General features: G+C 37.6%; 2 protein-coding genes across 2 annotated transcripts; both read left to right on the plus strand.

The window, feature by feature from the left end:
• The first annotated feature begins 543 nt into the window (after positions 1 to 543).
• Positions 544 to 5,695, plus strand: gemin2 (gem (nuclear organelle) associated protein 2). The gene is made up of 10 exons (XM_079854168.1): positions 544 to 774; positions 1,319 to 1,403; positions 1,496 to 1,585; positions 1,695 to 1,754; positions 1,837 to 1,950; positions 2,067 to 2,111; positions 2,209 to 2,277; positions 5,035 to 5,145; positions 5,293 to 5,351; positions 5,446 to 5,695. The coding sequence occupies exons 1-10, from the start codon at positions 656 to 658 to the stop codon at positions 5,480 to 5,482; spliced, it is 789 nt and encodes a 262-aa protein (XP_079710294.1). The 5' UTR covers positions 544 to 655; the 3' UTR covers positions 5,483 to 5,695.
• Positions 5,696 to 6,403: 708 nt separating this feature from the next.
• Positions 6,404 to 12,283, plus strand: pnn (pinin, desmosome associated protein). Its single transcript, XM_079853396.1, has 9 exons — positions 6,404 to 6,578; positions 8,559 to 8,630; positions 8,713 to 8,781; positions 8,880 to 8,955; positions 9,043 to 9,137; positions 9,248 to 9,323; positions 9,806 to 9,961; positions 10,082 to 10,220; positions 10,577 to 12,283. The coding sequence occupies exons 1-9, from the start codon at positions 6,466 to 6,468 to the stop codon at positions 11,749 to 11,751; spliced, it is 1,971 nt and encodes a 656-aa protein (XP_079709522.1). The 5' UTR covers positions 6,404 to 6,465; the 3' UTR covers positions 11,752 to 12,283.
• Positions 12,284 to 13,518: the final 1,235 nt, after the last annotated feature.

Here is a 13,518-nt window from a genome sequence, read left to right on the forward strand (position 1 = left end):
AAATTATTCTATGGTTTTCCAGAACAAGGGGTGGAACTACTTCCCCCCCTGGCACAAATCACCCCACTCTCCCCTACTGATAGGAGTATCAGAATGAGCAAAGGTCTGCAGAGTCTGAAGTTCTGCCAGCAAAACAAACCCTTATTTAATTTATCAGTCTAGTGGGTATTATTTTCATGTTTAATTTAATTAATTCAGTTAATTCAATTCACATAATATAGCATGGGTGACATTACGGGTTTTCATGTGTGTGTGTGTGTGTGTGTGTGTGTGTTTTAAAATCCCCTCATATGAAGTTATCAAAATGCCCCTGAAATTCACTTCCAGGGGGGAAATAATGTCACTTAAAAAGTATGCATAGCATTGAAAATTCTTCTATTCTAAGTTACTTCTTTATTCTATATACTTATCCTTTATGTTTTCATAGTCCCTTCGCCTTCATATTGCTCCCAAACAACAGATGTCACTACACATCTTTCCACCTGTATCGTAGCGAGCGAGTAAGACTCACCACGGTAACCGTCGCGTCCATTGGGCGTCATCGTGCCCAGTGTTTTCAAAATGGAGAGGTTGACAAGCACATAGAGAGCGTGCAACAGCGACTTATGAATGCTGATTTTTTTTTTTGATCGCGCAGAGAAAATAACGCAAAGACATGAAGACAGATGAGGAGGAGTTGATGCCCAGACTTCTGCCCGTGGAGTCCTGCGACGCAGATGAATATAATTTAAACGAACCGCCCAGAAACCCACAAGAATATCTCAGACAGGTCCAGTAAGTCATTCTGCATCTTCATTCTTCAATATTATACATGTTCAAAGTAGACGCAAGTAGAACCTTATTTATATAAGCACCAGGTTTACTTATTATTGAATATGAATATGCCTAAACATGCACAATTTAGATCATTTAATGCAAAAAAAACTTATATAACAGATGCTTTCTTCTGTTTATTTGGTTTTGCATATGATGTATTATTTTCATCTATTTTATTCTATTATATTTATTATTTTTCTTATATTTGCTCATTTGGTACGTAGAGTACTTTGTGTTCATATTTAACCATCTTGTCCATGTTCATATTTAACCATCTTGTCCAAGATAGTCCATCTTGTATTGAATAGATACATAATAATCACTGCAATTATGATCCAATCATAGACTCTTAAGTATTTGTCTATTTAAATCCAAACAGTGACTTTTTGTTTTTGACAGGGAAGAGGATATTTCTTATAAGATGCTTTTTGTCTAATTATTTTTCAGATGCAACTGTATGATTTTTTTTTTTTTTTTTACAGTGAGCATTATATTTTTACAGGAAGGAAGCGTCTCTGTTCCCAGATGTTGTTGTGGCACAAATTGATCCAAAGAAGCTGAAGAAGAAACAATCTGTGAATGTGTCTGTGAGTGAGACGAGTAAACGGTCTACAAGTATGGTAGTATGTTGTAGCCTAAATCTTATGTGTGTAGTAATTTTGCATATTTTATTTCACAGATCACAGGTTGTCTGGCCGCACCTCAAGGTTTCTCTCCTAGCTTGAAATGGCAGCAGCAAGAAGTCAGCAAATTTTCAGAAATCAGACAGGTGTTCAATTTTAACTGCATTGGTTACTTTTACTTGTACTTTTAAAATCAGGAAATCAGGTATCTATAATTTGTTTGTCAAGTATCGTCAATTGCTTTCTTGTTTTCAGAGTGTTAACAAGCATCGTCAGCATTGGAAAGCTCAGTTTTTGGATGATAATGTTGTCATGGTAAGACAATTAATATGTGGACAGAAGTTTAAAATGAAAAAGGTAAAAAAAAAAAAGAAGTAAATTCTTCTCCCCCCTTTAGCCCAAAACTGAAGATGAGGATGGATGGAGGAGGTTCTGCTTGGGTGAGAATGTTTGTCTTGATATTCAGCTGAAAAAAGAAGACAACGTTAACCCGGGTCTTGATTATGTCAAGGTACCTTTATCAGATTATCAACACATTTCAGCATGAATGGATTACATGAAGTAGATTTATTATCACACCATGAGCATTCTGTAATGATTTGATGTTCTTGAATCCCTTTTTATCAGACTGGTTTCCCTCCTTTCCTGAGCATTGTCAGCAAACTAAACCAGGTAACTGTCATTCGATTGCAGCTGTGATGATTATTCACATATAAATCAAGTATTAATTGAATATTTATTTGTCGTTTCATTTCTAATCTCTGTTCAGTCAACCATCTCTGCAGTGCTTGAGTATTTAATCATTTGGTTTGAGGAGAGAGACTTCGTACCACAGTTGGTGAGTTCAATTGCTCCAGTTTGTCATATATGCATCAGGACCTGTCTTTGATATTGTTCTTTTGAGAAATGTTTAACGAGTTTTTTGTCTTTAAAGTCACCATGAAACAGAAGTTGCGATAGTCTTTTCTTTCCTATTTTGATGTAGTGGTGGAGAGTAACATATTTTTACTTTGTTACTCTACATAAGTACATTTTTCAAGTATCTGTACTTTACTGGAGTATTTTTATTTTGAGAAACTTTTACTTCACTACATTTCACTGCATAATACCATACTTTTACTACATTTCACTAAAACATATCGTTACTCGTTATTTTGAACTGAAGAAATAGTCAGGTGCTCCGAGACGCAATAGCAGTGTCTGATTCGTGAACGAGCTGATTCTTTTCAATGAACCTGTTAAATCGGTTCGCTAATCGCGCCAAACTATCCTTTTACAAATTGGACTGTTCTCGAGTAAACAACTCACTGATTCAATGATCCATTCAGTCTCCAGTTAACTGAATTTACAAGTCTGACTCAAAATGAGCCAAGAACTGGGAATCCCTCTGAGTTTGAGAGTACACGCGACCAAAGGCGCGAAAGGTAAGTTACAAATGACGAATTTTAGGATTTATTATTGTAAATGAAAATCATATTTAGGTCACGACACTCAGTTGTTTGTAAACTAAATCTGCTGTAAAAGGGTGAGCTGTAATGCTTGAATGTGGGCATGTCCATATTACCATCTCAACAGTGTAGATTTTAAAGGTCCCATGACATGAAAATTTCACTTTATGAGGTTTTTTAACATTAATATGAGTTCCCCTAGCCTGCCTATGGTCCCCCAGTGGCTAGACATTTTGATAGGTGTAAACTAAGCCCTGGGTATTTTTAAGAAAATGAAAGCTCAGACGGTCAAATCTAGAATATCACCTCATCTTTCTCTTCTTTGCCCGCAAAGAGAATTTGGCCCGCCCATGAGAAAATGAGCTGCGCGAGCGCAATATTGGTTTTTCCTCGAGAGACATCATGGCTTGCAAACGAGCGAAGCATGGCAGTTGCTCAGTGTTTGTATTTTTTTAGTTCCTTCATCCAAGCCTCTGAAGAACCAGTGGGTTATGTGAATTTCTGATGTGTAATTGTTCAAGTTCAGACACATAATCTTTCTCTCAAAATCGTTCAATACTGTTTATGCATCAGTAAATCAAGCCAGTGACTAAACGATCAACTTCACGTCGTTTCTCTTGGTAGGATGAGAATAATCTTATTTAAACTGTGATTAAAATATATACAGAAAGCGATCGAAGAACAATCCCTTTCCAATCGCCTAAGCTGTCAATCACACAGCACGAGTTTATCTGGACACTTGCCAAAACTCGTTATGAAATCAATGATGCTGTTACGCTGCACAATGAAGCTCTTACTGTACTTACCTCATGTTTGCATTGGTGAAATCATTAGTGAGAGTGCAGAAACTGCGTTGCAATGATAAGATCTTCATTCACGCGATCAACAGGCAAGCATCTGCTCAATGCTCATCATTGCAACCTTTTATGTGATGGGAATAGATCTAAATACTTAAAAAAACTTCTCACGATTCGTTAATCTCGATAGCTGTAATAGTAAAAATGTATAATAGCTGTAATAGTAAAAGTATTCGAGAGAGTTCCACATGTAATGCCAGATATTTCATATGCAAACATGTCAGCCAATCACAGCAGTGGGCGTTTACACTGAAGTCTCACAGCAGACACGCCCCTTCAAACAGAGTGTTCAAATCAGAGGCTAAAATCAGGCTAGGAAAAATGCCTTTTATTTCTAAATTATTACAATTTTTGATCTTAAAAATATACTAACATTATAAGGGCACCCCAGGAAACATTATAAAATAATAAAATAATCCATGTCATGGGACCTTTAAGTAAATAAAACAACATAACATAACGTTAAAATAACACAAATATTGCACTTGCATTCTTCCCCGCCATTTCAAATGATATAAAACTAGTATGTTTGCATGGCGTTCATAAAATGTTATGCATTTAGCCCTATGTGATGTTTGTCTTTATTATTTGTCAACACACAATACATATTATGTATTTGCATCCACTAATCTTTTTTTACTGACTATTGCTGGCAACTGACAATTCATAATGATGTTAACCCAGCATTCCCCCTCCCCCAGGTATTTTGATCTGTAGGATTATAGAAAATATATAATATAAAATTAATGTAAAAGTATATGAAATTACAAAATAAACCTTCATTGATCAGTACTTTTTACTTTGAATACTTAAGTACATTAAAAATCAAGTACTTTTACTCAAGTACTTGATTTGTGTATTTCGTCCTCCACTGCATATATCTGAGTGAAACGGCCTCTTGAACAAGAAAAAAATGTAGGGCGGGACTCGATTTTGTCCATCAGAAATTGATTGGATTGTTGTGGTTTTCTATTGGTCGATCTCAGGTGAGTGACAGGTAGCCCCACCCTCGCACCAGTGAACACGTCATCAGAGAAGAGGGGAAGTTATTTTGATTAAAGATCACCTGTGCATGAATTTAAAAAATAATTAAAAATCATTAAATCATTTATAATAAATACTGCAATGTTCCATAAAAAAAAAACAGGAATTTTGATTTCATGGTGACTTTAATAGATTGCATGTACAATATTAAAACACCATGTTTTCCTTTAAAATGTAAAGGTATTATTAAACTATGTTTAACTCAGTTTATCTGTACATTGCATTCACTAACATTTATCTTCACAGGGCAGATGGCTATATGCATTACTAGCGTGCCTTGAGAAGCCGCTGCTTCCCGAAGCACATTCCCTTATCAGAGAGTTGGCAAGACGCTGCTCAACAGTGCGTGCCAATCTGGTAAACACCTTTTGGTTTGCTCTGAATTAAAAGCTGAAGTATCACTATTTTCTCCCTTGCTTCCATTGCAGTTGCGCCAGTGAAAGCTTGTTTGTTGACAGCCTAAAACAGGTTGTCTAAAATAGACTGAATATTTTTCTCTTCCAGGAGAGCAAAGACGATGATCGTTTGTCAGCTCTTAACTTGATGATTTGTATTGTCGCCAGGTAACTGACATGTGCTGTTATAACCAGATTTAGGGTCCCCTGAAATGTGTGCAGGTGTTTTTATGAAGTATAATCACAATTCTTTCTGTTAAAGGTATTTTGAGCAAAATGATTTGGCTGACAAAGACTGAGAAACAGATGGAAGAGCCTTTGCGAAGAAAATTCATGTGAATCGGAGCAACTATGAGATATATTGTGGAGATTTTGTAGAATAGAGAAAGAGTATTTTGCCAAGTTTCATTTAATTCTGTGTAATATTAAAGTAGACCTGTTACAACTACAAATGACTGTCATTTTGAATCATTGGTATTGTCAAATAAAAGTTCATTTTTGACATAAAATGCAAACACAAGTTTGGCTTCTTGGCATTTCTTTGTCATGGTGTTGTTGTCCAAAACCATGCAAAGAATTAACAAATAATCATCCAATTTTTATTGAAAATGTAATGAAAATGAAAAATGTCCCTTGCAAAAAAATACCATGATGATTTCAGCCAAAATTGTTAAATAGCTAATTATATTAAAATAAAACATATATATCTTTCAAAAAGTGTAAGACACTATAAGAATGGTTCAGTAATTTTAATTATTTTTGGATGTTACTATTGACTTGCAGGTATTGATGCTTTGAATTCAGTTTAATTTTCTTACACAGGTAATTATTAGCATGTATTTAAATGAGTGAAAATAAATAAAAAGATAACTAAATGTCATAGAACTGATATGCAAGATCATGAGAGATTTCTTAAGAAACTACTTGGTCAAAATTAATAATAAAGAAACAAAATAATATATAGTTAGCTCATTTCTGGGGTTTCTTGCATCTTTGGAATATTTTTCATGTTTGAAAAATCTAGGGACCTTTGTCACTGTTATCAGCCATATTTGAAAATCTGAGAAAATGTTGCAATGAAGGGTAAACAATATCTATTATAGACCGAAAACTATCGACGATGATCCTGTCAATCACATTATCGGCTCTTGCGCGCCACCTGTGTGTGGGGTTTCGATATGCAGGAACGCCCATGTGATCATGTGATCAGTGCTACTCGCCTTCATTGAGCCGAGCGCGCGCACGACGCTCCACGCGCAGCTGCTGGAAAACGAAGAGCAAGATGGCGGTGGCTGTTCGAAGTTTGCAAGACCAGCTGGAAAAAGCCAAGGAAAGCTTAAAGAGCGTGGACGAAAATATTCGAAAACTAACCGGCAGAGATCCGGGTGAACTGAGGTATTACTTGATGAAAGCGTTTTAGTCAGTAACGTTTATTTGGTGGAAAATAAGCCAGGGCCTGTTAGCAAGCTAAGATTGCGGCTAGCGCACAAGCTAAAGTATCACATGTGTTAAATTTCAGCGATTAAATCATCGACATATTACACTGATCAGTCTTTATTTTTGTGCAGTGATCTCAGAGCTATCTTAATCGCCCAAGCCCCATAAATAATTATGCTGGAGAGCAAGCATCATATCTGTTTGCAAGCAATGATACGCAGTATAAAATAGATTCTGTATAATGAAGGCTGGTTGTAAATCTAGCCTTAGTAACGTGTTAATTAGATAAAAAAAATTAGGTTGTCTTCGAAGATTGGTCCTTAGAGTTTAACTACTTGAAATTGAAATTAGTAAAGGTTATACATTAGTCCTGCAAGGACTTCCTGCTTTCTTTTTGTTTGAATGGCAAGTGATGCGTGTTTCTGGCTTTTCATCCAAATGTTTGGAGACCCAACACAGTGTCGTAATTTGTTATCCTACAAAAGTAACAAAATGTCTTCTGGATGCACTAATCCTGTTTATTTCTTATTGAAACTGGACGAGGGAGGTATTGTCTTTATTTTAATGTCCAATAGGCTTTATTATTTACGTGACAGACTTGAACGTGGTTTGGTACGTGTCAGAGAGCATCATGGGGCGGGTCATTCTTTAGGACCGTTCACACACACACAAAACTTGTGGTGAAAGTGATTCCAAAGCTATCGTTTCTCTATGCCGTTATAGTTTTGGTGTGGACTCTGCTATTGTTTTATATTTAGAACGAATTTTAGAACTATTTTTTATTGTTATAGGCCTTTATTCTAGAGTGCGTTTGATTTGATACAAATCTATCTAGTGCAATATTAGTCATCAATAAAGTGCAACAGTGCCCACTTTTATTCAGCAGCCCCCCCCCCCCCCCCCCTTTGTGATATTAGTTATAAACCAAACTAACCAGCTACGAGGTGAATCTCAACATTAGAAACTTTGAAGCAAAAAAAACAAAACAGTACACTGTATATATATATATATATATATATATATATATATATATATATATATATATATATATATATATGTGCATATTAGGCTTACAGTTTTGAGTGTAAGGATACTGAGTCTACATTATTCAGCGCTTCATTTGAGTGGGCGAGTGTTATTTTGCCGCAGTTTGCTGCTTGTTTCTTTGATTTGAAATTTATTAGCAGAATTATTGCTAGCTAATGTAGTTTTCACCAGGATTTCCGCTGGTAAACATGATTATTTGAAGTTGAAATAATGTGACCTGACAGTTTCAACAAATGTATGTACCATTTATTAAACTTGTTGACCACAGTAAGTCTGTCTTTAAAGGTTCAAAATCAATTTACCTATGAAGAAAATGAATGGGATTTTTACTTCCCGAACATGCCAGTTGCACTCTATAGTTTTGCTAAATGTTTGCAGAAGATGACTTGTGTGTTAGTGTGCATACTGTATCTGCTACTTAATTTATTTTTTACTATTCTAGCATGACAGTTAGCTTTGAGGCTTAAAGGTTACAAAACAATATTGTGATTTAATTGGGTCTGAAATTAGACAAGGTTTTGTTTATTGTAATGTGCAAAATACATTGTGGTTGGCTTTAATTCATGTTGCATTATTTTTATCCTTAATTTTTTTTTTCTCATACTTTGATTAGTATTCTTTGTGCTGAATGAGATGAATTTGTGCCAAAGTATCATAGAATATGAGTGAATGCAGCAAAAGCAAAGTGGTTTCTCTTCCATTTTAAAGGTTGCTTTTACTGTTTTCTATGTCCTTTGCTTGTCAGTTTAATATCCACTGACCTAGTGATTGTGAAGCTTACTATGTTTCTAAGCAAGAAGTTGCACAGTCATAGTCAAGGTCAAATTTGCTGTTCTTTTATTTAAAGCTACGCTTATTAACTGTGCATCTTGTAACTTTTGCTTTTTCCAGACCGGGTCAAAATAGGAGGCTGACCATCCCAGGCCCAGGTGGAGGTAGGGGGCGTGGAATCAATTTGCTGAGGTAAGAATCTGTTCTTTTCTAGGTAACTGCTTGTAATAAGTACATGTTGGATTTGTCCTTAATTTCTGTCAACCCCTCTCAGGCGTGGACTCTCAGATAGCGGCGTAGGACCCCCAGCCAAACAGAGGGACATCGAAGGGGCACTCTTGAGGTGAGATCTCTCACCAATTACCTTATTTTCTGGATATGTTATTAATGTTCATGTTTGCAGGTTTCCAAAATGTATTTACAAATTGTCTGACAAACTAGGCTGGCGGGGGATCAGCGAGCCAGGAGAGATTCACGCCATGACAGCGACGCTGAGGACGATGACGATGTCAAAAAAGTATGCAGACCACATTTGTCCCCCTCTCCCTCCTCCCCGTTTAGATTTGTCCCCTTATTGAATCATGTTTTTATTTTCTATCTATAGCCAGCGTTGCAGTCATCTGTGGTTGCTACCTCCAAAGAACGTACGCGCCGAGATCTTATCCAAGATCAGACCATGGACGAGAGAGGAAAGCAGAGGTACTGCTTTTGTTTTGGGCAATGTCTGCAAAGCTTTTTTCTCATTTATTTCCTTGTTTTTCCACTGCAAATTTTCTTGAATTAATTTACAAATTATTTTATCTCTTCAGAAACCGGCGCATGTTTGGCCTATTGATGGGAACATTGCAGAAGTTTAAACAGGAGTCTACTGTGTCCACAGACCGGGTAGACACATGCTTTGAATTTTGTACTAGGTCTTTTTTTTGTTTTGTTTTGTCCTTTTGTTTGGTTCCTTTGAGTATTTTCTGATAAATTTGTCTAGAGCATGGATGTGGAAACTCTGTCCACTGTTTAGCTCCAACCCTGATAAAACTCACCTGCCTGTAGCCTTCTAGTAATCCTGTAGCCTTCTAGTAATCCTGAAGACATTGGTTAAGTGGTTCAGGTGTGTTTGATTAGGGTTGGAGAAACTCAGCAGGACAGTGACCCTCCAGGACCAAGTTCGCCCATCCCTGCATGGTGTAGAATGAAGAATATTTTTTTCAACGGGTCCTTCAAAGCTGAATGATTTCCAATCCACTTTTTGTATTCAGTTCATGCTGATAGTCAGCGAATTGCACACAACACTTAGTCAAACTGCATCTGAAACGAAGTGCTGCTTTAATTTTAAAACTTGTGTTTTAAAACATGTTTTTTTCCCCCTCCAGTTAAAAAGACGCCAAGAAATTGAGCAGAAATTGGAAGTGCAAGCAGAACAGGAGCGTAAAAAAGTTGAGGGTGAAAGGAGAGAGCTCTTTGAAGAAAGACGTGCCAAACAAACAGAGCTGCGACTTCTGGAGCACAAAGTGGAGCTCGCTCAACTGGTATGTGTCTCAGCTGCAGGGCTCTTTTTATTGTACGCTTGCAGACAGTCATTTTTTTTGGATAGACTGTCCTTGGTCTGACTTTTGCATGCATGCATTGGTGTTCTCATGTAATTCCAGCAAGAAGAATGGAATGCACATAATACTAAGCTCATCAAGTTCATTCGCACGAAGACCAAGCCCCCGATCTTCTACCTGCCTGGGCGAATGTGCTCCGCTACTCAAAAGCTCCTGGAGGAGTCTCAGAAAAAATTAAATGGTAAGCTTGTCTTGTTACTTGTTTTCTTTCTCCATTTTCACAGTTTATATTTTAGATCCTGTTTACATCTGGTATATTTACATTTTACCTGATATTTTCAATGCACCAAAACCAAACATTTAAGTAGCTTTAAAGTATCTATGAACTAAAACAGTGATAATCTGAAACGATTCGAAGTGCTTTCTACTACATAAAGAACTACATAGTCCTATGGGATTATTAGTTTCCAATAGTCTTTCAAATTAACTAATGAAGCTAAAAAGGTGTTTTAAATTAACTTGTGAAATACTACTACCGCATCTTTTTTCCCCTACTTAAAATAGATGTATGGATATAATATTTTGTCAAATTTCCAGGTGTGTTTGATGAGAGACGTGAAGCCTTTGCAGAGCAACTCAACAAAATGGAGGCTCGGCCAAGGCGTCAGTCCCAGAAGACAGGTGACAGAGAAATGGAGGATAGCCGTCGGGCTGAAGAGACGAAGAAAGAAGATCCAGAGGAGGGTAAGGCTGGAGTAGGGCGGACAGGTAACAGGCATGATGTGGAGATTGAGGACGAGGAGGAAGATTTAGTGGAGGTGGAAGCGGAGATTAGAGAGAGGGAGGGGGAGCAGGAGCAGGCAGAGGAGAAAGATAAACATGAGGAGAGTGAGAGAAAGGCAGAGGAGGAAGATGAGGAGGAGGAGGATGATGATGTGGGAGCGGTTGAGGTTAAGGAAGACGAGGAAGAGCAGATGGAGGTCACGGAAGTTGTGAGGGAGGCTGAGAGACAGAGTAAGTTGCAGGTTGAGAGTCCAGAAGCCATAGTTGAAGAGGTAGGTAATGTGAGAAGGGAGGAAGAGCAGGAGACAGAGAATGAGACTCAGCAGGATGTCGTAACGGACTCTCAGCAAACCCCCGAAAGCCACATGGAAACACAGCCTGAAGAGTGTAAAGAGTCTCAACTGGACGTCCCAACTCCTGCTGTGACGCATGACACCAAACAAGATGACACTGCGCCTGAGACCCAACAGCCACAGCGTGAACCTGACCCTGTAGTCCCGTCTCAAGAGCAGAGCCAAGAACCATCAGTCCAACTGCAAGGAGCCAAAGCGGACACAAAGGAAGCTGGCGAGGAGGCCGATGACGCTCGCGGACGGGCCAAAGTCCGGGAAAAGAAGAGCAAGAGCCGAAGTAGCAGCAGCTCTTCTTCCAGTTCCTCTTCAAGCTCCTCCAGTGGATCCAGCTCTTCTTCTAGTGGCTCCAGCAGCAGTTCCTCTGGCTCCTCCTCGTCGTCTTCCAGTTCCCGCTCCCGCAGCCGTGGCAGGGATAGAGACGGCCGAGACCACAAACGCCGCCGGAGACCGTCGGACAGGGAGCGCAGGAAGAGCGGCAGCGAGAGGGGACACAAGTCCTCCAAAGGCAGCGGACGGGAAAGCAAGGGGTCTAAAGACAAGAACTCCAAACCTGACAGGAAGAGAACGAGTTCAGAAGGAAGAAGGTCCTCTAGAAGCGAGAGAGATCGGAAGTCTGATCGAAAGGATCGACGTTAAGAACATGATGCTTCCAGTCTTGCATAATTTCTTCAAGACCGTCATGTGGTTACTATAGTTTTTTGAGGTGCAGTTGCCTTATCGTTTTTGAGTGGGTTTTACATATGAAGTCTCCATCTCCAATGTTTTTTTTTCTTCTAGTTTTGTCTGGCAACTGGTTATTTCAGTGTGTATCAGAATTTTTAAGATTTATAAACTGCTTTTAAAAGCCATCACTCTAAATCTATTGGTTTCATGCTATATCAGACCTTTCACTTTATATGACAAAAACAATGCTTGAAATATGCTTCTCGTGCTGATCCACCACGGTGTTGCCAGTTCCTGTTATACAGTAGCCACTGACGTTTTCAGTTATGTGATGCCATACTAATGTGAATTTTTTTTTTTTAAACATTCAGTGAATATGATGCATCCGTTCTGACAGTATCTTACAGTAATTAGGTTCTTTTTCTTGTTGGAGCAAAATTGTCTCTTTTTTTTGTATAAATCATTCATTAACATGGGGAAAAACATTAAAAACAATTTCTCTTCAGGATTCTGTTCTTGGTTTTTCATGTTTGCACATGTGTATTTTAAATGGTTTATTTACATAATTTTAGCATCACTTGAAATAGTGTATGCAGCGACATTACTTTTATGACTGGTAAAACTGAAACATTTATGCTGTTGTTTTTTTATTGAACATTAGAATTAACAATTTTAGCCTAAAAGATGTATGCCATTTTATTTAACATTAGAATTAACTATTTTAGCTTAACAGATTAAGTTATGAAAAACTATTGTTGCATTTAAATGAAACTGTCGCATTAAAATAAAATTTAAGAGAAATGCGCATTTATTCTTGGTTAATATTTATAGATATATTTTCCAATCACTTTCCTTGTAGTAAAAGTTGCTCTATTGTATGCAGCTGTTATTGAGCAACTTCTTAAAGCAAAAACTTATTTAAAAAGCATGACTGATCCAAAGAGAAAAATACGTAAAATCAAAACTGAATAAATGGGTATTTTAAATTTCTTGTACACGCATATATAATTCTGTGATGAAACCGAATGTTCATGAGACAAGTTTGTAGTTGAATAGAAGAGAACTAGTATACTGCAGCCATAATAAAATATGCAATAGTAATATGTTGTTTTCCCCACCTCATGGTGGCAGTAGTGCTTTGCAAAGCACCATGAGAACATGCTGTATTTCCCTAGGTCTTCTGCCGCCTGCCGGGTTTTTGTCCGTTGAATGAGTATCTGGTTATTTCCACATAGTTACACACAACATCAATGCAACTGTGCATAACATTCCCTCCTCAAACTTGGCAATATTGAAATAGATATAAAATATGTAGCCTACTCTCGCCTGTCATTTGCAAGAAAATGCTTTCTTTGGCCAATCAGATTGCCAGATAATTAGCTCTAGAACAAATTTATTCCAGCCTCTTATTCACCATTAAAAGAATGTGCATTGTTTACATCTGAGAACTACGCAGCATACAAAATGGTGGCCGCAAGATAGAAATAAAACTCTTAAAGATGAGGCCTATAGTGTGAAGAAATATATGAAATATTCTGTCTCCATCTTAAAGACAGCATGGCATCAAAATTGGCAGTATTCACTTAATGCACATTTGTGAGAGGTAATGGACAATGTTATATGTTTATGAATACGGTATAGGCCTATAATTTCACGCAAGTAAAATGGTTGATGGCAATTTACGTTGACTTTAAGTTATGTGCTCACCTCTAAGGGTGGTCATTAGGCTACTTCTCGCTG

This window comes from Squalius cephalus (genome assembly GCF_949319135.1).
Source record: "Squalius cephalus genome assembly, chromosome: 20".
Taxonomy (NCBI): Eukaryota; Metazoa; Chordata; class Actinopteri; order Cypriniformes; family Leuciscidae; genus Squalius; species Squalius cephalus.